The sequence below is a fragment of the Nerophis ophidion genome, linkage group LG11, assembly GCF_033978795.1.
Source record: "Nerophis ophidion isolate RoL-2023_Sa linkage group LG11, RoL_Noph_v1.0, whole genome shotgun sequence".
Classification (NCBI taxonomy): domain Eukaryota; kingdom Metazoa; phylum Chordata; class Actinopteri; order Syngnathiformes; family Syngnathidae; genus Nerophis; species Nerophis ophidion.
The window spans coordinates 66,146,375-66,173,631 of record NC_084621.1 but is presented as its reverse complement, the minus strand read 5'-3'; the positions used below and the strand labels follow the sequence as shown (position 1 = coordinate 66,173,631).

The 27,257-nt window shown below is 43.2% G+C and overlaps 1 protein-coding gene and 1 long non-coding RNA gene across 7 annotated transcripts in view; one reads left to right on the top strand and one right to left on the bottom strand.

Annotated features, from left to right (window-relative positions):
• LOC133562375 (uncharacterized) overlaps window positions 1-10,058 on the bottom strand; it is a 323,026-nt gene extending 312,968 nt beyond the window's left edge. The window contains exon 1 of one of the 4 annotated variants that reach the window (XR_009808893.1): window positions 9,894-10,058. This is a non-coding gene — a long non-coding RNA (uncharacterized LOC133562375). The remainder of the gene's footprint in view (window positions 1-9,893) is intronic. The other 3 variants (XR_009808894.1, XR_009808892.1, XR_009808891.1) reach the window with 3 other exon arrangements.
• LOC133562373 (NIPA-like protein 2) overlaps window positions 1-27,257 on the top strand; it is a 76,995-nt gene that overhangs the window by 37,153 nt on the left and 12,585 nt on the right. For 2 of the 3 annotated variants that reach the window (XM_061916527.1, XM_061916529.1), the window contains 4 exons: window positions 6,927-6,986; window positions 8,071-8,192; window positions 18,391-18,487; window positions 23,700-23,841. In XM_061916527.1, coding sequence (XP_061772511.1) covers window positions 6,927-6,986; window positions 8,071-8,192; window positions 18,391-18,487; window positions 23,700-23,841 — 421 coding nt within the window. The remainder of the gene's footprint in view (window positions 1-6,926; window positions 6,987-8,070; window positions 8,193-18,390; window positions 18,488-23,699; window positions 23,842-27,257) is intronic. The other variant, XM_061916528.1, reaches the window with a different exon arrangement.

The window sequence follows — 27,257 nt, the reverse complement described above, 5'->3', positions numbered from 1 at the left end:
AGCCACTTCAAAAAAAAAAAAAAGCAGGGACCGGGTGTTTTTTCCTTGTACTAAAACTCAGACAGTGTATTATGTATGTGAATTACAATGTACATGCAAGGCATACTTGTTTGGCGCGGACTTGTCTTGATTTGCGTTACACAGCTTGTGTAACGTCTTTATTCACCCACACACTCAATTTAATCACATTATTATACTATAATCCATCCATCCATCCATTTTCTACCGCTTGTCCCTTACGGGGTCGCGGGGGGCGCTGGCGCCTATCTCAGCTTCAATCGGGCGGAAGGCAGGGTACACCCTGGACAAGTCGCCACCTCATCACAGGGCCGACACAGATAGACAGACAACATTCACACACTAGGGCCAATTTAGTGTTGCCAATCAACCTATCCCCAGGTGCATGTCTTTGGAAGTGGGAGGAAGCCGGAGTACCCGGAGGGAACCCACGCATTCACGGGGAGAACATGCAAACTCCACACAGAAAGATCCTGAGCCTGGATTTGAACCCAGGACTGCAGGACCTTCGTATTGTGAGGCAGACGCACTAACCCCTCTGCCACCGTGAAGCCCCTAAACTATAATATAAAGACAAAATCATAAAAAACACATTGTCCATATGCCTGTGGACTGTTTAGTTGCAAGCATTATTTCAAACGCTTCTCTACCAAAATTACACCTTGATTGATTAAAAAGTGTGTGTTTTCCCCGAGGAGCAGTTGAAGGTAATGTATCTGAGGGGTTGTCTGGAGGGTACACAGTAATTAGATGCTGCGCACACACACACACACACACACACACACACACACACACCTCCCCACAGCAAGTATGACAGAACGGTTTACCCCAGAGGTTCGTGTTGTCACATTTCTCATGTTATCAAGCTGTGTGAATCTCACTTTATATGATGTTGCTATGGTGACTTGGCAAAACCCATCTGCTCCCAGAGGCACAGACACATTCCTTGATGCGTAAATAATGTATGTTTTTAATGCTTGCTGTATGAAATATTTATAAAGTGACATCTTAAAGAGTCTTTGTTATCTCCAATAATTAGTCAGTGATGTCCCTGCAGCATTGTGCACATGCCAGGCTTTAATAGCCATCTTTGCTTATTTTATGTCCATGTTCTTATGTGTGTTTGCAGTAGCTTGGACCAAATTCCAGTGCTGGCAAACATCACCTGTGGTAGTGACATATTCAATCAATCAATCAATCAATGTTTACTTATATAGCCCTAAATCACTAGTGTCTCAAAGGGCTGCACAAACCACCACGACATCCTCGGTAGGCCCACATAAGGGCAAGGAAAACTCACACCCAGTGGGACGTCGGTGACAATGATGACTATGAGAACCTTGGAGAGGAGGAAAGCAATGGATGTCGAGCGGGTCTAACATGATACTATGAAAGTTCAATCCGCAATGGATCCAACACAGTCGCGAGAGTCCAGTCCAAAGCGGATCCAACACAGCAGTGAGAGTCCCGTTCACAGTGGAGCCAGCAGGAAACCATCCCAAGCGGAGGCGGATCAGCAGCGCAGAGATGTCCCCAGCCGATACACAGGCGAGCAGTACATGGCCACCGGATCGGACCGGACCCCCTCCACACGGGAGAGTGGGACATAGAAGAAAAAGAAAAGAAACGGCAGATCAACTGGTCTAAAAAGGGAGTCTATTTAAAGGCTAGAGTATACAAATGAGTTTTAAGGTGAGACTTAAATGCTTCTACTGAGGTGGCATCTCGAACTGTTACCGGGAGGGCATTCCAGAGTACTGGAGCCCGAAATGAAAAAGCTCTATAGCCCGCAGACTTTTTTTGGGCTTTGGGAATCACTAATAAGCCGGAGTCCTTTGAACGCAGATTTCTTGCCGGGACATATGGTACAATACAATCGGCAAGATAGGATGGAGCTAGACCGTGTAGTATTTTATACGTAAGTAGTAAAACCTTAAAGTCACATCTTAAGTGCACAGGAAGCCAGTGCAGGTGAGCCAGTACAGGCGTAATGTGATCAAACTTTCTTGTTCTTGTCAAAAGTCTAGCAGCCGCATTTTGTACCAACTGTAATCTTTTAATGCTAGACATGGGGAGACCCGAAAATAATACGTTACAGTAGTCGAGGCGAGACGTAACAAACGCATGGATAATGATCTCAGCGTCTTTAGTGGACAGAATGGAGCGAATTTTAGCGATATTACGGAGATGAAAGAAGGCCGTTTTAGTAACGCTTTTAATGTGTGCCTCAAAGGAGAGAGTTGGGTCGAAGATAATACCCAGATTCTTTACCGTGTCGCCTTGTTTAATTGTTTGGTTGTCAAATGTTAGAGTTGTATTATTAAATAGAGTTCGGTGTCTAGCAAGACCGATAATCAGCATTTCCGTTTTTTTGGCGTTGAGTTGCAAAAAGTTAGCGGACATCCATTGTTTAATTTCATTAAGACACGCCTCCAGCTGACTACAATCCGGCGTGTTGGTCAGCTTTAGGGGCATGTAGAGTTGGGTGTCATCAGCATAACAGTGAAAGCTAATACCGTATTTGCGTATGATGTCACCCAGCGGCAGCATGTAGATGCTGAAGAGTGCAGGGCCAAGGACCGAACCCTGGGGAACTCCACACGTTACCTTAACGTAGTCCGAGGTCACATTGTTATGGGAGACACACTGCATCCTATCAGTAAGATAAGAGTTAAACCAAGACAGGGCTAAGTCTGACATACCAATTCGTGTTTTGATACGTTCTAATAAAATATTATGATCGACGGTATCGAAAGCAGCGCTAAGATCGATATTACAACAAAACTGCTAAAGAGCTACTGTACAGTAACAGTCAATGTGTGTTTTGGACACATTAACCAGAGTCACTCGTATGTGTTCCACTGTGCACATGTGTCATAGTGATATGTTTGTTCATGCGCCATGTTTCTTTGATCCAGATAGGAAGATGACAGTCTGCATGGCTGTTGGTTGAGTGCTGTAGTGCAGTGTTTTTCAACCTTTTTTGAGCCACGGCACATTTTTTGTGTTGAAAAAATCTGGAGGCACACCACCAGCAGAAATCATTAAACAACAAAACTCAGTTGACAGTAAAAAGTCGTCGCAATTGTTAGATATAAATATAAACCATAACCAATATAGCTATTGTCTCAAATTAGGCGTACTGTCATGCCGTGACTTATTTTGAGTTTTTTGATGTTTTCCTGTGTGTAGTGTTTTAGTTGTTGTCTTGTGCTCCTATTTTAGTGGCTTATTATATTTTTTTTGGTATTTTCCTGTAGCAGTTTCAGGTCTTCCTGTACAGGTGCACCTCCAAAACCCTCAAATCTAGACTCCAAACATCCCAGAATAAGCTAATCCGGTTACTTTTAGACCTCCACCCCAGATCACACCTCAATCCAACCCACTTCTCCAAAGTGGGCTGGCTCAGGGTGGAGGACAGAGTCAAACAACTTGCACTGAGCCTAGTCTATAAAATCCGCTACACCTCCTTGATACCGAAGTACATGTCAAACTACTTCCTTAACGTAAATGACCGCCATAACCACAACACCAGGGGGAGCTCCACAAACCACGTTAAACCCAGATTTCGATCTAACAAAGGTCTTAACTCATTCTTCTTCTATGCCACATCAATTTGGAATGCACTCCCAACAGGTATAAAAGTAAGTGCATCTCTACATTCCTTCAAAAGCGCTCTAAAACAACACCTCCAGGCAACTTCAACACTTTACTAATACCCTCCTCCATTCACATCCCATCTCCCCGGATTATAAACAACTCAAATGTACTTCTAATGTATATACTTGTTCTTATGCTATGTGAACTCACTATGTTCTCTGCTGGCTGTACATATCCTACTAAATAAGACCTACACTGTTTCAATGTCCACATTTCTCTGTTGATGCAATTGTTGATGACCGAAGTTCTGATATCAACCAAAGCTCCTCATCCCACCCCCCGGATTGTAAATAATGTAAATAATTCAATGTACATACTATGATGATTAACTTGTGTGATGACTGTATTATGTTGATAGTATATATTTGTAGCATGAATTGATTAACGTGGACCCCGACTTAAACAAGTTGAAAAACTTATTGGGGTGTTACCATTTAGTGGTCAATTGTACGGAATATGTACTGTACTGTGCAATCTACTAATAAAAGCATCAATCAATCAAAAAAAAGATGCATTTACTTCCGGGGTCACGTTTCCTCTTATGTCATCCCATAGCTTGTGTTTGTAAATAGTTTAATTTTTTTTATAATATAGCGTTAACAAAACGTCTGTATTTGTATAATATAGCGTTATATTTTTATGATATAGCGTTAACAAAACGTCTGTATTTGTATAATATAGCGTTATATTTTTATGATATAGCGTTAACAAAACGTCTGTATTTGTATAATATAGCGTTATATTTTTATGATATAGCGTTAACAAAACGTCTGTATTTGTATAATATAGCGTTATATTTTTATAATATAGCGTTATATTTTTATGATACAGCGTGAACAAAAAGTCTATATTAATCATGACCCCGGAAGTAAATGGGGAGGGGGGGGGGGGGTGTAGGGAGAAGAAATTTGGCGTGACAGCATCAACGCCACTGATTTATGGATCGATGTGTGTGTACCCCCCAATACACTCAGAGCGTAACAGTTCTATTTCTTCTTCTCTGGGCTCTTATTAATTTCCTGTTAATAACTGCTAACTTTCTGCTACACTTATTCAACTTTAGCACATATTACTTTTGTGTCCATATTATTGACTTGCTCAGCGAATAGCATAAAATCTTATTCTAACATATTTACCTTGTCCTCTAGTCTTCCAGTGATAATAATACACAAGATAATAAGAAATTGTGTATATTTGCCGCAATTGAAGTGATTTTTATTAACTTACAGGAGCGGCTTCACACTATCTATGGAAACACAATTAGTCAATCAATCAATGTTTACTTATATAGCCCTAAATCACTAGTGTCTCAAAGGGCTGCACAAACCACTACGACATCCTCGGTAGGCCCACATAAGGGCAAGGAAAACTCACACCCAGTGGGACACCGGTGACAATAATGACTATGAGAACCTTGGAGAGGAGGAAAGCAATGGATGTCGAGCGGGTCTAACATGATACTGTGAAAGTTCAGTCCACAATGGATCCAACACAGTCGCGAGAGTCCAGTCCAAAGCGGATCCAACACAGCAGCGAGAGTCCCGTTCACAGCAGAGCCAGCAGGAAACCATCCCAAGCGGAGGCGGATCAGCAGCGCAGAGATGTCCCCAGCCGATACACAGGCGAGCAGTACATGGCCACCGGATCGGACCGGACCCCCACCACAAGGGAGAGTGGGACATAGGAGAAAAAGAAAAGAAACGGCAGATCAACTGGTCTAAAAAGGGAGTCTATTTAAAGGCTAGAGTATACAAATGAGTTTTAAGGTGAGACTTAAATGCTTCTATTGAGGTAGCATCTCGAACTGTTACCGGGAGGGCATTCCAGAGTACTGGAGCCCGAACGGAAAATGCTCTATAGCCCGCAGACTTTTTTTGGGCTTTGGGAATCACTAATAAGCCGGAGTCCTTTGAACGCAGATTTCTTGCCGGGACATATGGTACAATACAATCGGCAAGATAAGATGGAGCTAGACCGTGTAGTATTTTATACGTAAGTAGTAAAACCTTAAAGTCGGAAGATCAAAAATAAATACAGTGTTAGCAAGCATTAATCAGCCTTTTTCACGAAAGTATGCCGCTACTGATTGGTGTTGGATCGATCGGCACATCTTTAATTTAATGCAGTTTGTGTATCGTGCGCCTTTATTGACACGTCTCTGTGTGTCTGTGGTCCTGCAGCACAATCAATCGGGTCACGCCCCCACTCGGTAACGTCTGTTTGTCTCGGTCTACTGCATACCCCGGGGAAACACACAAAAAAAGACGATTTAACTCAATGTTATTTTTTTGACAGTGATATTGACGAATGAGTTCATTAGACATGTATTGAATATCATGTTGGTGATGTTGTGAGGTCCTAATGAGCACCATCTATCTCAGCAGTCTGACAGATTTCACAGATTGTGTTTGCATGTAATGTATCATATCTATCACTCTGTGTGTCTGAGTGAGATTACTTTTATATCATTACATTGCAAACTGTATCATCCTTTATCAAAGCCAACTATTCATGTAATTGTGTTTATATTCAACACACTGGTAGAGTAGTGAGGCTTCACGGTGGCAGAGGGGTTAGTGCATCTGCCTCACAATACGAAAATTCTGCAGTCCTGGGTTCAAATTCAGGCTCTTTCTGTGTGGAGTTTGCATTTTCTCCCCCTGACTGTGTGTGTGTGTGACATCAACAAGGAAAATTACCTTCCCAATTCGCAAAACCATTGCATCTAATAGAGAGCCAAACACTAGAGTCTGTGAACATTGCTCCAAAGTCAGGATTTTTTGTTGATTTAATGTGCATACAAAAGTAAATATTTCTGCTATACTTATGACACTGCGTGGGTTCCCTCCGGGTACTCCGGCTTCCTCCCACTTCCAAAGACATGCACCTGGGGATAGGTTGATTGGCAACACTAAATTGGCCCTAGTATGAATGTTGTCTGTCTATCTGTGTTGGCCCTGCGATGAGGTGGCGACTTGTCCAGGGTGTACCCCGCCTTCCGCCCGATTGTAGCTGAGATAGGCGCCAGCGACCCCCGTGACCCCAAAAGGGAATAAGCGGTAGAAAATGGATGGGTAGAGTAGTGGTAGATACTGCTTTTTTGCACCTGTCACCTTTGAAGATATGAAAAATATTGATGTCATTCCAGTTTTAGTGTTTTAAAACAAAAATACAGCTTAATTCCATGACACGCACAAAGTGCAGCATAGTGGCTGTTAAAATAAAAGAAATGTTTGTTTTCTTTCCAGCCAGCGCTTTCATATCTGTGATTTTCCTCAAGGAGACGGTGCGCGTCTCCGACGTCGTCGGTAAGCAACCACTCAAAATAATAATAAAAAAACTGCTGACAGATTCCTGGCAAAGAAATAACTTCGTAAAGTTCCGACTGATCAAATTGACTTTGCAAATACAAAAGGAAAGAAGACTGAAGGACAGAAACAGAAGACTATCATTGTTGTGGCGTGTGCATGCATTTTCTTCAATTGTAAAAAAAGGAAAAATGCAGGATTTTATTTCGCAATAGTATTTATGATTTTTCAATGCAAACTACTAGAGTGCAAGATTGAGATGCACTGTATTGCTTTGATCTCCATTTGTTGCTGTATTTCAATCAATCAATCAATCAATGTTTACTTATATAGCCCTAAATCACTAGTGTCTCAAAGGGCTGCACAAACCACTACGACATCCTCGGTAGGCCCACATAAGGGCAAGGAAAACTCACACCTAGTGGGACGTCGGTGACAATGATGACTATGAGAACCTTGGAGAGGAGGAAAGCAATGGATGTCGAGCGGGTCTAACATGATACTGTGAAAGTTCAATCCATAATGGATCCAACACAGTCGCGAGAGTCCAGTCCAAAGCGGATCCAACACAGCAGCGAGAGTCCCGTTCACAGCGGAGCCAGCAGGAAACCATCCCAAGCGGAGGCGGATCAGCAGCGCAGAGATGTCCCCAGCCGATATACAGGCGAGCAGTACATGGCCACCGGATCGGACCGGACCCCCTCCACAAGGGAGAGTGGGACATAGAAGAAAAAGAAAAGAAACGGCAGATCAACTGGTCTAAAAAGGGAGTCTATTTAAAGGCTAGAGTATACAAATGAGTTTTAAGGTGAGACTTAAATGCTTCTACTGAGGTGGCATCGCAAACTGTTACCGGGAGGGCATTCCAGAGTACTGGAGCCCGAACGGAAAACGCTCTATAGCCCGCAGACTTTTTTTGGGCTTTGGGAATCACTAATAATTTGCTGACATAATTGTACAGAAACAGGAATATTAGTGCAGGGGTGTGCTTTGTTAAACAGTTTTAATGTTGATGCAAATGTTGGTACAAATGAGGTAATGATGCCGTTTAGTTTAATCTCATCTCTTGTCTCCGTCTCTTCAGGTGGCACTCTGGCAATAACAGGAACCTACGTCCTGGTGACGTTTGCCCCCCACACTTCCACTCACATTACAGCCCATCTGGTCCAGTTCTATGCAGTCAGCTGGCACTTCCTGCTCTACCTTGTACGTAACCCTATTCAAACTTGACCTGACAGGTGTAAGAGTGTGAAGGATAGTTCAAAAATAAACCTCTGCTAAAGGCCCCGATTTAGGTACGGTCAGTCCAGGTTTCACTTCTTCATCCCTCAATCCTGTCATTTATTATTCAACCATTTTGCATCGGTGCGGCGTCTTCAGTAATGCGGACGTTGTATCGATCCGTTGTGGTGAAGAAGGAGCTGAGCCGGAAGGCAAAGCTCTCAATTTACCGGTCGATCTACGTTCCCATCCTCACCTATGGTCATGAGCTTTGGGTCATGACCGAAAGGATAAGATCACGGGTACAAGCGGCCCAAATGAGTTTCCTCCGCCGTGTGGCGGGGCTCTCCCTTAGAGATAGGGTGAGAAGCTCTGCCATCCGGGAGGAACTCAAAGTAAAGCCACTTCTCCTCCACATCGAGAGGAGCCAGATGAGGTGGTTCGGGCATCTGGTCAGGATGCCACCCGAACGCCTCCCTAGGGAGGTGTTTAGGGCACGTCCAGCTGGTAGGAGGCCACGGGGAAGACCCAGGACACGTTAAATAAATAATAAATGATAAATGGGTTGTACTTGTATAGCGCTTTTCTACCTTCAAGGTACTCAAAGCGCTTTGACACTACTTCCACATTTACCCATTCACTCACACATTCACACACCGATGGGGGGAGCTGCCATGCAAGGCGCTAACCAGCACCCATAAGGAGCAAGGGTGAAGTGTCTTGCTCAGGACACAACGGCCATGACGAGGTTGGTACTAGGTGGGATTTGAACCAGGGACCCTCGGGTTGCGCACGGCCACTCTCCCACTGCGCCACGCCGTCCCGTTGGGAAGACTATGTCTCCCGGCTGGCCTGGGAACGCCTCGGGATCCCCCGGGAAGAGCTGGACGAAGTGGCTGGAGATAGGGAAGTCTGGGCTTCCCTGCTTAGGCTGCTGCCCCCGCGACCCGACCTCGGATAAGCGGAAGATGATGGATGGATGGCATTTTGCATGATTTGTGCTTTTTATGCTTCACTGATATGGTTTTATTCTTAGTATTTTATCTCTTAATGGCTAAGTTTTTGTTCATTTAAATATTGGTTTGTACTGTAGCACGTTAAGATTGATATAAATGAAAAAGTGTGTAATCAAATCTATCACTTCTGGTAGGGTCCTTGAACGCATCGTAAAGACACCACTTTTATATAGGTCTGAGTGAATAAAAAAAATCACTGTTCTAAGAGAGCACAGTTTTAGGCTCAATGTGCAGAATTGAACAACTTAGTTTCTCAGACAGTAATGTTATTATAGATTGGTGTATCTTGTTCTCTAATGGGGAAAGGCATTAATGCCTCTTGTTTTCATGTTCGCATTTAAGCCGGCAAACTGCTTGCAGTCAGTCCGTGAGTTAATCAAAGTGCAGTTATCTGATATGTTACAATAGTTGAAGCGGTTGAAGTGAGCCCGCAATGCAGGTGATAGCAGGATGTGCAGGTGAAGAGTATGAAATGCAAAACATTATACATACAAACATAAACAGGCTGCAGCCGGGAAATGCATCAAATACCGTGCATGAAAAAATACAAGTCCACCATAAATCGCAGCAGGGAAAATGCTCAGCAAAGTACAAGGTGCAAGAAATAATTATGTTTTTAAGCAGAGTTTATAGCAACCAAATACAAAGCAATGATCTGAATATCACTAACCATGCTCCTTTCGTTCCGTTCGTAACTCCAAACAAAGATCCCATCCCGATAAAAAAGTGACACTGGCTTTCAAATCCGTGAGAAGATACTTGGCAGAAAGTGAAACACATGGTTGCTAATCACCTGCAGGTGATAATAATGGCTGTCAGAAGCAGGGGTGAAGCTACTGCAGAATAACACATAAACTGAACAGGAAGTTAAAACAAAATAAGAACGCAAAACAGGAAGTATTAGATAAATTTCAGCATGATGAGATTATTATTTTTATTTTTCTCTTCCATGTCTATTTTCAGAAGCATCTGTGCGTTTTTTAATTTTTCTGTGTTGTTCATATCGATACATTGTTTAGATGAGTGCTCACCAACCTTTTCAAGTCCAAGATCCCTGATCTCGGCCAAAAACCAAAGCCAGATCGACCCCTACATCAACTTTTCATATTACATATGTTTTATTTTCATAAAGACAAAGCTTTGTGTTGTTATTATTGGCTGATGTCAACATTTAGTTTCTTGTCATTGTGTTTCTTGCTGTTTTCCCACTCTATGCGTGTGTCAGGGTGAGTTTGTGACAAACCCCAAGATGCAGAGAAGGCGGCAGGCATGGTGCAGGAAAACATGATTTGATCTTTAGAAATGAAAAAACACAAACCCGGAACTAGGAACAGCCAGACTGGAAAACGGGAAACAGGAAACAGCTACAAGTTCTATGACAAGCATTACTGACATTGACAGGTATTGGTGACAATAATCCAGCTTCTGACTGGAGGACAAAACAGGTTCGGATAGCATCCGGCTGATTGACACCAGGTGTGGCCAGGTGCCAATCATCTGAGGGAAAACAGCGCTCAGGGAGAAAAACAGGAAATAACCAAAATAAATGCGCTGACAGGAAACAAAGACACAGAGGAAAAACTAAAACCTTACCAAACTGTCAGGGACAAACCTGACAGCGTGGTTTTTTTTTTTTGTAATGTGCCTGTAGGGCCAAAGGCAAAGGAGCCACAGCTGGCCCGTGTGCCGCACTTTGGGCACCCCTACTGTGGAATCTAACAGTTTATGGCCACTATAATCTTAGTTCTGTAGTATATTTGTTCATCCTATGGTTATAATTAGGGACGGGAGTCACATGGTTGTCTTACGTCAGCGCTGGAAGTAGTCAAATCCACTCTTCACCTGGCGTATTTTTCCTGTGTGATAAAAGAGGGGATAAAAGGGGAAGTCCTTCTTTCGCTGCCACCTTGTTTTATCATATATTACTGCCTTTGCATATGTCAATGTTTACTTTTCAATGCAATAAATCAAGACAAAATCCGTACTTTGGAGCAATGTTCACAGACTCCATTATTTGGCTTGTTAGCTTCCTGCACAGGCAAACGATGATGATTGTGTTTGAGGGAAGAGTTGGTTCAATCAATCAATCAATGTTTATTTATATAGCCCCAAATCACAAATGTCTCAAAGGACTGCACAAATCATTACGACTACAACATCCTCGGAAGAACCCACAAAAGGGCAAGGAAAACTCACACCCAGTGGGCAGGGAGAATTCACATCCAGTGGGACGCCAGTGACAATGCTGACTATGAGAAACCTTGGAGAGGACCTCAGATGTGGGCAACCCCCCCCCCCGCCCCCTCCAGGGGACCGAAAGCAATGGATGTCGAGCGGGTCTAACATGATACTGTGAAAGTTCAATCCATAGTGGCTCCAACACAGCCGCGAGAGTTCAGTTCAAGCGGATCCAAGACAGCAGCGAGAGTCCCGTCCACAGGAAACCATCTCAAGCGGAGGCGGATCAGCAGCGTAGAGATGTCCCCAACCGATACAGGCGAGCGGTCCATCCTGGGTCCCGAAGAGCGGTCCATCCTGGGTCTCGACTCTGGACAGCCAGTACTTCATCCATGGTCATCGGACCGGACCCCCTCCACAAGGGAGGGGGGGACATAGGAGAAAGAAAAGAAGCGGCAGATCAACTGGTCTAAAAAGGAGGTCTATTTAAAGGCTAGAGTATACAGATGAGTTTTAAGGTGAGACTTAAATGCTTCTACTGAGGTGGCATCTCGAACTGTTACCGGGAGGGCATTCCAGAGTACTGGAGCCCGAACGGAAAACGCTCTATAGCCCGCAGACTTTTTTTGGGTTTTGGGAATCACTAATAAGCCGGAGTCCTTTGAAGGCAGATTTCTTGCCGGGACATACGGTACAATACAATCGGCAAGATAGGATGGAGCTAGACCGTGTAGTATTTTATACGTAAGTAGTAAAACCTTAAAGTCACATCTTAAGTGGTTGATGTTTGATGCTGGAAAATGGCCAATGCGTTGCAACAGTCATTGTTGCAGCTCTGTGATTGTTGTGCACGTCATGCAACGGGTGTTTGCAAGACGAGCAGGTGTAGTGTGTGGCCGCCCTCAAGAGGTGTGACCGCGGTGCTGAGAGCGGCGGGATGTGAGGCTGAAGAAAGACAGACACAGGCGTGCTGGTGTGTTCAGGTGTTAAAAATATGGCAGGTCTATTAGTCATTTTAATAATAATAATTAAAAAATAATTATAATATTTTTTCGATAGATGGATTGGCGACTACTGGTGTAGATATCGCTATATATTTATATGCTATTACATTGTTTACAAACTGCAGGAATTGATCCTTGCACACAGGAGAGATTTAAAGAATTTGAGTGAAAGTCAAGAGTAGTTTTTCCTTTTCTTTACATATTTTGCAGTATTGACTTTATATTGCTAACAAAATTGTTTGTAATAAAAATATTAAGTGTTTTGTTGCTATTGTCTAGTTTACAATAGTGCTGTCAAATGATTGTTTGCATAATCAATCAATCAATCAATGTTTACTTATATAGCCCTAAATCACTAGTGTCTCAAAGGGCTGCACAAACCACCACGACATCCTCGGTAGGCCCACATAAGGGCAAGGAAAACTCACACCCAGTGGGACATCGGTGACAATAATGACTATGAGAACCTTAGAGAGGAGGAAAGCAATGGATGTCGAGCGGGTCTAACATGATACTGTGAAAGTTCAATCCACAATGGATCCAACACAGTCGTAAGAGTCCAGTCCAAAGCGGATCCAACACAGCAGCGAGAGTCCCGTTCACAGCGGAGCCAGCAGGAAACCATCCCAAGCGGAGGCGAATCAGCAGCGCAGAGATGTCCCCAGCCGATACACAGGCAAGCAGTACATGGCCACCGGATCGGACCGGACCCCCTCCACAGGGGAGAGTGGGACATAGAAGAAAAAGAAAAGAAACAGCAGATCAACTGGTCTAAAAAGGGAGTCTATTTAAAGGCTAGAGTATACAAATGAGTTTTAAGCTGAGACTTAAATGCTTCTACTGAGGTGGCATCTCGAACTGTTACCGGGAGGGCATTCCAGAGTACTGGAGCCCGAAATGAAAACGCTCTATAGCCCGCAGACTTTTTTTGGGCTTTGGGAATCACTAACAAGCCGGAGTCCTTTGAACGCAGATTTCTTGCCGGGACATATGGTACAATACAATCGGCAAGATAGGATGGAGCTAGACCGTGTAGTATTTTATACGTAAGTAGTAAAACCTTAAAGTCACATCTTAAGTGCACAGGAAGCCAGTGCAGGTGAGCCAGTACAGGTGTAATGTGATCAAACTTTCTTGTTCTTGTCAAAAGTCTAGCAGCCGCATTTTGTACCAACTGTAATCTTTTAATGCTAGACATGGGGAGACCCGAAAATAATACGTTACAGTAGTCGAGACGAGACGTAACAAACGCATGGATAATGATCTCAGCGTCTTTAGTGGACAAAATGGAGCGAATTTTAGCGATATTACGGAGATGAAAGAAGGCCGTTTTAGTAACGCTTTTAATGTGTGCCTCAAAGGAGAGAGTTGGGTCAAAGATAATACCCAGATTCTTTACCGTGTCGCCTTGTTTAATTGTTTGGTTGTCAAATGTTAGAGTTGTATTATTAAATAGAGTTCGGTGTCTAGCAGGACCGATAATCAGCATTTCCGTTTTTTTGGTGTTGAGTTGCAAAAAGTTAGCGGACATCCATTGTTTAATTTCATTAAGACACGCCTCCAGCTGACTACAATCCGGCGTGTTGGTCAGCTTTAGGGGCATGTAGAGTTGGGTGTCATCAGCATAACAGTGAAAGCTAACACCGTATTTGCGTATGATGTCACCTAGCGGCAGCATGTAGATGCTGAAGAGTGCAGGGCCAAGGACCGAACCCTGGGGAACTCCACACGTTACCTTAACGTAGTCCGAGGTCACATTGTTATGGGAGACACACTGCATCCTATCAGTAAGATAAGAGTTAAACCAAGACAGGGCTAAGTCTGACATACCAATTCGTGTTTTGATACGTTCTAATAAAATATTATGATCGACGGTATCGAAAGCAGCGCTAAGATCGAGGAGCAGCAACATAGATGACGCATCAGAAACCATCGTTAGCAATAGATCATTAGTCATTTTTGCGAGGGCTGTCTCCGTGGAGTGATTTGCTCTGAAACCGGATTGAAAGGTTTCACATAGATTGTTAGACGCTAAGTGTTCATTTAACTGCTCCGCAACAATTTTTTCAAGGATTTTTTAAATAAAGGGAAGGTGAGACACCGGTCGGTAGTTTACCATGAGGTCAGGATCGAGGTTAGGACTTTTAAGAAGAGGATGAATAACCGCTTTTTTGAATGCTAGGGGAACAGTGCCCGAGGAGAGTGATAAGTTTATAATATTTAGCACTGATGGACCTAATAATACAAAGAGCTCCTTGATCAGTTTCCCAGGAAGAGGGTCAAGTAAACATGTTGTCTGTTTTATTCCATTTACACGTTGTAACAATTCCTCTAATGTTATTTCCTCAAAACGAGAGAAACTATTTTGGAGGGCAGTATCCGCCGTATATACAATCGTGTCAGTGTTAATAGAACCCAGTTGTAGCTGGGACGCATTGTCTTTAATCTCCTTTCTAATGACTTCAATTTTCTTACTAAAGAATTGCATAAAGTCATCAGCTGAGTGGGTGGAGCTACTGGAAGGGGTCCCTTGTTGGGTTAGCGATGCTACCGTACTAAACAAAAATTTAGGATCGTTTTTATTACGGTGGATGAGATTTGAGTAATATTTAGCTTTAGCTAAGGTAAGCATGCATTTATAAGTTATTAAACCATCACTCCATGCTTGATGGTGCACCTCAAGTTTAGTCGTGCGCCATTTGCGTTCCAGCTTTCTACATAATAATTTCTGAGCTCTAGTTTCTTCTGTAAACCACGGGGTGCGCTTTTTTGGAGCCTTTTTTAACTTTAGCGGTGCTATGTTATCAATGGTTTCGCGCAGGGTGTCGTTAAAGTTGTTAGTGAGTTTATCAATAGAGCCCACATACTTTGGGAATGGTGCCATAACCGAGGGCAGTAGGTCAGCAAGAGTTGTCGTTGTGGCCGTATTAATGTTGCGGCTGCTATAGCAGTTATTATTATTATTAGTTTGACGAACATGCGTCTGAACCTCGAATTTTATAAGGTAATGATCGGACAATACTTTAGTATACGGGAGTATCGTAACTTTGGAGACGGTGATACCCCTGACAAGCACTTGGTCTATCGTATTACCGTTGCGATGCGTGGGTTCATTTATTATTTGTGTGAGACCACAGCTATCAATTACAGTCTGGAGCGCTATGCACGGTGGGTCCGATGGGGTATTCATATGGATATTAAAGTCCCCCATTATGATTATATTATCGGCGTGTGTCACTAGATCAGCAACGAACTCTGAGAATTCATTGATAAAGTCCGAATAGGGCCCTGGGGGGCGGTAGATAACAGCCAGGTGTAGAGGCAGCGGTGTGACAGACTTCATAGTAAGCACCTCAAACGATTTATATTTATTATTTATGTTAGGACTAAGGTTAAAGTTTTTGTTGTATATTAGTGCGACCCCAGCATCCCTTTTAATTGGAATTAACTTTTAAAAATAGCCTAACATAATGGCACAAGGCTATTGTATTGTCAGAATGTCATACATGGAAAAAAGTTGTTTTACTTGAATGAATGTCAATTTGTGTGCTCAAAACTTGCTAACAGTACTATCTAAAGTCCAATCAGGGTGGTTAATGAAGGTTAATGAAGGAAAAGTGTCATGATTAATCTGTGTTTATACATGATTAATGCAAAACATTTTGCGCTAACCTCGACAGCCCCAATGTATTAATTGTTAATTTGTTCCGAAATGCCTTTTTTGCCCAAAACCTTTGTCCTGTTTTTTAATCGGAAATTTATAATCATGAAAAACAAATTAAAGTCAAAATCATCGAATGATCTTGAAAGATTTCCATTAGTATCGGCAATACTGGCCCTGCATGTATTTACTTGATATCGAATAGACACCTACATTTATAGTATCGCCCTCAACTGTCATATTGCGTGATACCGATGTGTTGAGCTATTTATTTTTTAAGATCTATATTGCAGGCTTGTGCAAAATTATGAATATGGAATTTAAATGCAATGTATCTGATGAATTGGAATTTAAGGAAGTGGAATTAAAGAGTGTGACAATGGCGCAAAGCGGCTGTTGGTTCGATCCCAGGGTGCAGAGTAGGAAAGTAACGTGCAGGCAGTAGGTCCTTTAATTAGGTACCAGGCAGAAGAGTAACACAGGTCGAGAGGAACTCAGAAAAAAAATAATGAACTAGCACTAAAAGCAGGGCTTCACGGTGGCCGAGGGGTTAGTGCGTCTGCCTCACAATACGAAGGTCCTGCAGTCGTGGGTTCAAATCCAGGCTCGGGATCTTTCTGTGTGGAGTTTGCATGTTCTCCCCGTGAATGCGTGGGTTCCCTCCGGGTACTCCGGCTTCCTCCCACTTCCAAAGACATGCACCTGGGGATAGGTTGATTGGCAACACTAAAATTGGCCCTAGTGTGTGAATGTGAGTGTGAATGTTGTCTGTCTATCTGTGTTGGCCCTGCGATGAGGTGGCGACTTGTCCAGGGTGTACCCCGCCTTCCGCCCGATTGTAGCTGAGATAGGCGCCAGCGCCCCCCGCGACCCCAAAAGGGAATAAGCGGTAGAAAATGGATGGATGGATCATCATAGGTCCTCTTTAAGCAAGTCTATGCTGATAACTAAAAGCAAGAACTAAATATAACAAAGTGGAACAGGGAATAAACGGTAGGAAATGGATGGATGGATGGAATAAGTCTCCCATCCAAAGGCAAAACCCAGTAACTCAATTTTGGTCAAAACTGAGCTGATAATAATTTTGGAGTTCCTAGGTGATATGTTTTACATTAGTGTATGCGATATTGTGATTTGTTCCGTAAGTAAGCTGTTACGCGCATGGCAGGACCTAGCAACTAGCACATAACCGTGTAGATACAACAGAAAAACCTAGTATCTCAAGGGACCAATCGGGAGCTTCTTTGTCAGTCGCCTTATTGTCTTTAATGAGACATTTGCACGAATGGGCGCCGACGGTCAACCTGATTATGTGATATTATGGCACCAGGGGATATTTGGAAGATTGGCCCAGGACGTTGCAAGCACCTTCATTAAATGTATTGTTCTTGATTCTTCCCCTTGCATACTCTTTGGGGCAGATAACTGTGGAGGTCAAAATAAAAACTGGACGCTGTACACGGCTCTTGCCCGATGTGCGAACGCAGAATGGGGCCCACCCGAGATTGTGATAAAGGGCACACGTTCATGAGAGCAGATTCAATCGGCAAGAAAATGAAAGCTGAAGAAAACATCTATACGTTTGACGACTTTGTAGATCTTTGTAAGACAGCATCAAGATAGATTGGTTTTCCTTTGTTTTCTCAAAACCAGCTAGAAGTGAGTTACTAGGTTTTGCCTTTGGACGGGAGAGGTGTGCTCTGTGCTGTGTCTATCCATGCTTTGACTTTTCAGCACCACTGGTGGAAAAAGTTGTGACATACTTTGGATCCTGCACCGTGCTTTCAGACTACAGCTGTCCTTTTTAAGTTTGTGAGCATGAACTGCTGAAGCCTGCTCAGATGACAGACATAACATCTCCTAAGAGTCTGATCCGTCCCGTCAGTGCTGTGTGTGCACGGGTTAGCGATACCAACATTATTCAACAAGTCACCTTTTATGATGCACATGTTCTAGCTCTGCTGACGCAAGAATTGTGCAACACAAATTAGGGTTGAGGAGTCTGGCAGTGAATATAAACAACATTTTTTATAGATTTCACAAAAACACTGGCACACTTTGAACAAGCATTTAAAGGTTAGCTTGTCCCTTTCTCTCCAGCCTACTTGTGTATTCCGGCCTTGTTGAACAGCTGAATGCTATCAGACTGACAAAGATGGTCCTTAGCTCTTCTCATTAAAATCCTTTCATTTCTTTTTTTTTTATGCAGCCATGGTGATTTATTGCAATTAAAGTGTGCTGCTCTTTGTCACACTGAGAGCAAATGTACATTTCACACACAAACTTTGTTTCCACATGAACTCTCTCGTCTTCTTTCCTAACAGGCAATAGAAATCATCCTCTTTTGCATCCTGCTCTTTGTGTACAAGAAGAAGAACGTGAAGCACATTGTCGTCGTCATGCTGCTGGTGGCGCTGCTCGGTATGGACTAGTGCAAGGTGCTTGATTGAGGGCACCTGGGTCATAGATTCAAACTGTTTGAGTAATGGGGTGGCTTTGTTGCCTGGTTACCATCATGCATACTTGCCAACCTTGAGACCTCCGATTTCGGGAGGTGGGTGGCGGGGGGGCGTGGCCGGGGGCGTGGTTTAGATGGGGGGCGTGGTTAAGAGGGGACGACAATAATTCACCAACTCGAGTATTTCATATATATTTCATACATATATATATATGTATATATATATATATATATATATTAATATCAATCAATCAATCAATCAATGTTTACTTATATAGCCCTAAATCACTAGTGTCTCAAAGGGCTGCACAAACCACCACGACATCCTCAGTAGGCCCACATAAGGGCAAGGAAAACTCACACCCAGTGGGACATCGGTGACAATGATGACTATGAGAACATGATACTGTGAAAGATCAATCCATAATGGATCCAACACAGTCGCGAGAGTCCAGTCCAAAGCGGATCCAACACAGCAGCGAGAGTCCCGTTCACAGCGGAGCCAGCAGGAAACCATCCCAAGATATATACATATATATAAAAGATATATACACATATGTACACTACCGACCGGTGTCTCACCTTCCCTTTATTTCAAAAATCCTCGAAAAAATTGTTGCGGAGCAGTTAAATGAACACTTGGCGTCTAACAATCTATGTGAAACCTTTCAATCCGGTTTCAGGGCAAATCACTCGACGGAGACAGCCCTCGCAAAAATGACTAATGATCTATTGCTAACGATGGATTCTGATGCGTCATCTACATATATATATATATATAAAAGTATGAAATACTTGACTTTCAATGAAGTCTAGCTATTAATATTTATTTTATAAATATATAAATAAAAGAAATAGTTGAATTTCAGACGGCACTTATCAAATACACAGTAATAAGAACACAGTTGTTCTACTAACTGTACTGGGCTTGCCGGTTATTAAAAAAACAACAACACTTACCTTTCACTATTTGAGAAACCTTTGTTCTGTCATTTGCGTGCCGTAGTGGCGAGAGTCATTTGCCGTCAGGTGCACAACACCACGTAAATCGTTGGCCAACCTAAAAGCAACCCCATAACGCTATAGCCAACATTCACCAGGAGATGGCAACAGACAACATAGAATCACTCTATTACAGACGGTGTCGTTATGGCTGTAACTTCCTCGTTCTTCTGCTTCGTCTCCTTGTGTGTGCAGTTTTTTATTAAAAATCTGTAGATGTTGTAACGTAATTGGGCAGGCAAGCTGTTTATATAACAGGAAAGCGGACGTGAAAACAGGCTGTCCCCACTCAGGTCCGCATAGAGCTGAAGGGTGCCTGAATTTCGGGAGATATCCGGGAGAAAATTTCTTCCGGGAGGTTTTCGGGAGAGGCGCTGAATTTCGGGATTCTCCCGGAAATTCCAGTAGGGTTGGCAAGTATGCCATCATGTCTTGCTCCATCACTATGAATGATCCATACGAGTCATATTTATTAGCCCTAAATAAACAGGGGCATAGCACCAAAGTTTGGGCCCCCAAATTCAAAACTACTTAGGGGCCCCCAATGTTGCTGCCCCACACACACACACTTGGTATGTTTACACACACTTAAAAACTAAATATTACATTGATTTGCTTCAAACCAGCTTTTAAAAACATGTAAAAACCTGAATTGGGTTTTTAAAATCTGATAAATATATCTAGATAAACCCTGCTAAATCATTTAGATTTGTTTAAAATGAAACAAAGGTACTTTGTTTTGTTTTTTCCCCCCAAAAAAGTGCCAGCAAATTCAATATACAAGGGCCAGATATTGTTTTAAATAATCCTATACAGTGCAGTGCTTCACTTTTTCAAAATGTATTGAAAATAAAAAAATCAAATGTCAAATCCGGTTGGATCGAAAGTGCTGGAGACTAGTCAGGATAGAGGGAAATATGAATGCAGCAATGTATAGAGACATACAGGATGGAAAAACAACCATGATTGAGCAGTGCTGCAAAGAGGATTGGGGCAAAGCTGCCCACAGATAGGTGTGCCAAGCTTGTGGGATTGTGCTCAAAAAGACTTGAGGCTGTAATTGCTGCCAAAAGTGCATAAAGTATTGAGCTCAAAGACTGTGAATACTTATGTACATGAGATTTTATTTTCAATACATTTTGAAAAAGTGAAGCGTTGTTATTTATTTCAAGATACACTGTATCTTGAAATAATAATAATCACTGTATGATTATTAAAAATTATATCCTGGCCACTTAATATTGAATTTGCAGGCACTTTTTTGTAAAAAAAAAAAAAAAAAATATTTTTAATAAATTCATCCATCCATCATCTTCCGCTTATCCGAGGTCGGGTCGCGGGGGCAACAGCCTAAGCAGGGAAACCCAGACTTCCCTCTCCCCAGCCACTTCGTCTAGCTCTTCCCGGGGGATCCCGAGGCGTTCCCAGGCCAGCCGGGAGACATAGTCTTCCCAACGTGTCCTGGGTCTTCCCCGTGGCCTCCTACCGGTTGGACGTGCCCTAAACACCTCCCTAGGGAGGCGTTCGGGTGGCATCCTGACCAGATGCCCGAACCACCTCATCTGGCTCCTCTCGATGTGAAGGAGCAGCGGCTTTACTTTGAGTTCCTCCCGGATGGCAGAGCTTCTCACCCTATCTCTAAGGGAGAGCCCCGCCACACGGCGGAGGAAACTCATTTCGGCCGCTTGTACCCGTGATCTTATCCTTTCGGTCATGACCCAAAGCTCATGACCATAGGTGAGGATGGGAACGTAGATCGACCGGTAAATTGAGAGCTTTGCCTTCCGGCTCAGCTCCTTCTTCACCACAACGGATCGGTACAACGTCCGCATTACTGAAGACGCCGCACCGATCCGCCTGTCGATCTCACGATCCACTCTTCCCTCACTCGTGAACAAGACTCCTAGGTACTTGAACTCCTCCATTTTTAATAAATATGCAGAAATAAATGTCGTTATGAGGTATTGTCTGTAGAACTTTGAGGACAAAAATTAATGTATTCCATTTTGAAATAAGGCTGTAAGATAAAATGTGGAAAAACTGAAGCGGTGTGAACCTGTTGTTATTCACTTAAATAGATTAGATTAGATTAGATTAGATAGTACTTTATTTATTCCGTCAGGAGAGTTCCTTCAGGAAAATTACAATTTTCAGCACAATCCCATTCAAGATCAGACAAACATTACAGGGAGACAGAACAGGATCGCTGACGGGTCTGCCGGCTTCCAGCGCCCCTTACAAAAAAGATGACATACAGGTAAACAAGGGAGGTGGGGGGTGAAGAAAAAAAATAGAAGATTAAAATTAAATTAAAAAATCGGTCTTAGCCTAGGCCCTGGAGTGGGGGTGCAGACTGAGGCTAAGGGGAAAAAAAAAAAAAAAAAACAACAACTCATAGCCATAGTACACATCCCTGTGTCAGAGGGAAACATCAAACATCAAAGAACACAGAGGACATTAAAGACATTAAAGCAGCAGATACAACCAGACACTTCTACACACACCTATGAATAAAAAGTAAAATAAACATATCCACAAATATGATTATTAATAAGTTAAGTTTTCCTTTCCGTTAGCGTAAAATAAGATTATCATCAGTGAACATGAAGGAAATATATAGACATTATTATACATGCATCTCCTGTGAGTTAAGTCTCCTCGGTCTTTAAAAACTAGCATCTCGCAAAAGTGAAACTTGCACATTACTTTCTCCTACGCTGCCACGGATAGATTTATTATATTTTTACCTTTCTTCTATGACCTCATCCTTGTTCCAAAATGTTGGTGCTGTTTGTAAATGTTAAAAGGTGAACTTTGATGACGAAATGTCTGTGTTGAGTAAAGTGTGTCGTAGTTAGGTTTGTGGCTAACCAGGTGGCACAAACCATTATGTATTTTTGACAGATGCTTTTGATAGAGGGTTAGACATTATGATTTAATTTCCACATTTTAAAGGCCTACTGAAAGCCACTACTAGCGACCACGCAGTCTGATAGTTTATATATCAATGATGAAATATTAACATTGCAACACATGCCAATACGGCCTTTTTAGTTTACTAAATTGCAATTTTAAATTTCCTGCGGAGTTTCTTGTTGAAAACGTTGCGGAATGATAGTCACGGACTGTCAGGACATATTAGCGCAGCACCACTTGCGGCTAAAAGTCGTCTCTTTTCATCGCGCAATTACACAGTATTCTGGACATCTGTGTTGCTGAATCTTTTGCAATTTGTTCAATTGATAATGAAAAAGTCAAAGTAGAAAGATGGAGTTGGGAAGCTTTAGCCTTTAGCCACACAAACACACAGTGATTCCTTGTTTAAAATTCCCGGAGGTGAAGCTTTACTATGGATCAGAGCGGTCAAGCGAACATGGTTCCCCGACCACTTGTCAACCGGCAGGTTTAAGTGAGAAAATTGTGGTAAAAAGTCGCCTCTAACCGGAGATCAGCTGAGCTTGCGCCGTCCATGCAGCTGACGTCGACTTCCCTCAGAGACTGGCCTCAAGACACCCGTGGACACACCCTTCCGACTATCAGGTACTATTAAACTCACTAAAACACTAGCAACACAATAGAAAGATAAGGGATTTCCCAGAATTATCCTAGTAAATGTGTCTAAAAACATCTGAATCCGTCCCAATGCAATCGCCTTTTTTTTTTAATCCTTTGCTATCAATATCATCATCCACAAATCTTTCATCCTCGCTCAAATTAATGAGGAAATTGTTGTTTTCTCGGTCCGAATAGCTCTTGCTGCTGGAGGCTCATATTATAAACAATGTGAGGACGTGAGGAGCCCTCACACTTGTGACGTCATCGTCTGCGACTTCCGGTACATGCAAGGCTTTTTTATCAGCACCAAAAGTTGCAAACTTTATCGTCGATGTTCTCTACTAAATCCTTTCAGCAAAAATATGGCAATATCGCGACATGATCAAGTATGACACATAGAATGGACCTGCTATCGCCGTTTAAATAAGAAAATCTCATTTCAGTAGGCCTTTAAACTAACATGTGTCAAGTCGTTTTTGTAACCTACACATTTAAGCGGCAGTCTTCAAACTTTACAAAAGCGCAGCCCCTCCCCTCCACGTGGACGATCCTGGCCCTGAATATCAACACAAACACGAGTACTTCAGTGACATGTCTTTACGTCTGTGCTCCTTGCAGCTTCTCTGACTGTCATCTCAGTTAAAGCTGTGTCAGGAATGATCACAGAGTCCTTCAAAGGTGAAGGTCACCTGCAACTCATCTACCCCATCTTCTACGTCATGCTTGTCATCATGGTGGCGTCCTGCGCTTTCCAAATCAAGTGAGTTGCGCTTCTCCTGATTGCACTTTTTATTCCCTGATAGGACAAGTAGGATACGACACAGTTTGCGGGTGGAACCCTCACAATTGTTGCAACTAGAAATCTGATAATGCACACATTAAAGGTGCCGTTTGCGATTGCCTCATTTTTCAAAGCACAAAATAAAACAAGAACACCGCAGCTAGCTTATGTTACCATTGGCAGTTTAACAGAACACATTTGTTTGACAATTTTCTCTAATTTTTTACAATTACAAAATGTATGTAGTAAAAAATTTTACCGATTGGTGTTCACGGCGGTCAATCAACCGGTCTCTGTAATATTGTGCAGGGTAATTGGGATTTGTTATATATTGTATATCCATCCATCCATCCATTTTCTACCGCTTATTCCCTTTCGGGGTCGCGGGGGGCGCTGGCGCCTATCTCAGCTACAATCGGGCGGAAGGCAGGGTACACCCTGGACAAGTCGCCACCTCATCGCAGGCCCAACACAGACAGACAGACAACATTCACACTCACATTCACACACTAGGGCCAATTTAGTGTTGATTGTATATGCTATATAAAAATATAATATAATAATATATCAATATATATTTTATACTTTGTATATATATGTAGATAGATAAGTAGATAGATAGATGGATGGATAGATAGATAGATAGATAGATGGATGGATGGATGGATGGATGGATGGATGGATGGATGGATGGATGGATGGATGGATGGATGGATGGATGGATAGATAGATGGATAGATAGATAGATAGATAGATAGATAGATAGATAGATAGTACTTAATTTATTCCTTCAGGAAAATGAACATTTTCAGCACAATCCCATTCAAGATCAGACAAACATTACAGGGAGACAGAACAGGATCGCTGACGGGTCTGCCGACTTCCGGCGCCCCGTACAAAAAAGGTGAGATACAGGTAAACAAGGGGGGGAATGGGAGAAAAAAAAGATTAAAATAAAATAAAATAAATCGGTCTAAGCCTGGGCCTCTGGAGAGGGGGTCCAGACTGAGGCCAAGGGGAAAAAAACAAACAAACTCATAGACATAGTACACATCCCTCTTACATGTGTGTAAGAGGGAAACATCAAAGAAAACAAAGGACATGAAAGACATTAAAGCAGCGGAGCTAATACAAGCAGACACTTCTACATACAGCTATGAATAAAAAGTAAAAGAAACATATCCACTGTGGTGGCCTCTGCGGTGTTCCACGCCATCGTCTGCTGGGGTGGAGGGAGCATGGCCAGAAACAGGAGCAGACCCAACAAAGCAACCAACCAACTCTCGGCCAGTGTCCAGTCCGCATGGACGAGCGAGGATATGTCCTCATATACATTTATGTTATATTTTATATTGCTACTCCGGTACATTTTTAGTCTACTTTATACCTGTATTATCCTTTCAATCCTTCCCTTTTCCATCCTTTGTAACTGAGCTACTGTGTGGAACATTTTCCTTTGTGTATCAATAAAGTTTGTCTTAGTGTAAGTCTAAGTCTGCGCAGGGATCGCGTTCACACTTTTAAAAACAGTCCAAGAGAAGGAACAAACTATTTGTAGTCCTGTTGTTGTTATGGTTGAATGTACATTCAATGACAGCTAACGCTAGCTATCCAAATTGCTATAATTGGCTAACAACACCTAAAGCTAATGGGCGTGCATGTGTTATGTACATACGTAGTTTTGTCATTTCGTCGTTCCCATTTTTTTTCCCCCCTTGGCCTCAGTCTGCACCCCCCTCCCGGGCCCAGGCTAAGACCGATTTTTTTTAAATTTTATTTTAATCTTCTATTCTTTTCTCCCCCCCCCCTCCCTGTTTACCTGTATGTCATCTTTTTTGTAAGGGGCGCTGGAAGCCGGCAGACCCGTCAGCGATCCTGTTCTGTCTCCCTGTAATGTTTGTCTGATCTTGAATGGGATTGTGCTGAAAATTTAAATTTTCCTGAAGGAACTCTCCTGACGGAATAAATAAAGTACTATCTAATCTATCTAATCTAATTAGTAGTCATAAGAGGGCGGGGTATACTGTGTAAAATACATTGGAAAGTTGTCGCCCTCTAGGCATCTGTTTAAATGTTGCAAACAACCCCTTTTAAATACTCAAAATGTGTTTTGGGGCCAGTAGGGGCAATCTGGGCTAAAATCTATATCGTAATATAAATTACGACTTCTTGCAAAAACGACATATACTGTACCACAATATCCATCCATCCATCCATCCATCATCTTCCGCTTATCCGAAGTCGGGTCGCGGGGGCAAAAGCCTAAGCAGGGAAACCCAGACTTCCCTCTCCCCAGCCATTTTGTCTAGTTCTTCCCGGGGGATCCCGAGGCATTCCCAGGCCAGCCGGGAGACATAGTCTTCCCAACGTGTCCTGGGTCTTCCCCGTGGCCTCCTACCGGTTGGACGTGCCCTAAACACCTCCCTAGGGAGGCGTTCGGGTGGCATCCTGACCAGATGCCCGAACCACCTCATCTGGCTCCTCTCGATGTGAAGGAGCAGCGGCTTTACTTTGAGTTCCTCCCAGATGGCAGAGCTTCTCACCCTATCTCTAAGGGAGAGCCCCGCCACACGGCGGAGGAAACTCATTTGGGCCGCTTGTACCCGTGATCTTATCCTTTCGGTCATGACCCAAAGCTCATGACCATAGGTGAGGATGGGAACGTAGATCGACCGGTAAATTGAGAGCTTTGCCTTCCGGCTCAGCTCCTTCTTCACCACAACGGATCGGGACAACGTCCGCATTACTGAAGACGCCGCACCGATCTCACAATCCACTCTTCCCCCACTCGTGAACAAGACTCCTAGGTACTTGAACTCCTCCACTTGGGGCAGGGCCTCCTCCCCAACCCGGAGATGGCACTCCACCCTTTTCCGGGCGAGAACCATGGACTCGGACTTGGAGGTGCTGATTCTCATTCCGGTCGTTTCACACTCGGCTGCGAACCAATCCAGCGAGAGCTGAAGATCCCGGTCAGATGAAGCCATCAGGACCACATCATCTGCAAAAAGCAGAGACCTAATCCTGCGGTCACCAAACCGGAACCCCTCAACGCCTTGACTGCGCCTAGAAATTCTGTCCATAAAAGTTATGAACAGAATGGGTGACAAAGGACAGCCTTGGCGGAGTCCAACCCTCACTGGAAATGTGTTCGACTTACGGCCGGCAATGCGGACCAAGCTCTGGCACTGATCATACAGGGAACGGACCGCCACAATAAGACATTCCGATACCCCATACTCTCTGAGCACTCCCCACAGGACTTCCCGAGGGACACGGTCGAATGCCTTCTCCAAGTCCACAAAGCACATGTAGACTGGTTGGGCAAACTCCCATGCACCCTCAAGAACCCTGCGGAGAGTATAGAGCTGGTCCACAGTTCCACGACCAGGACG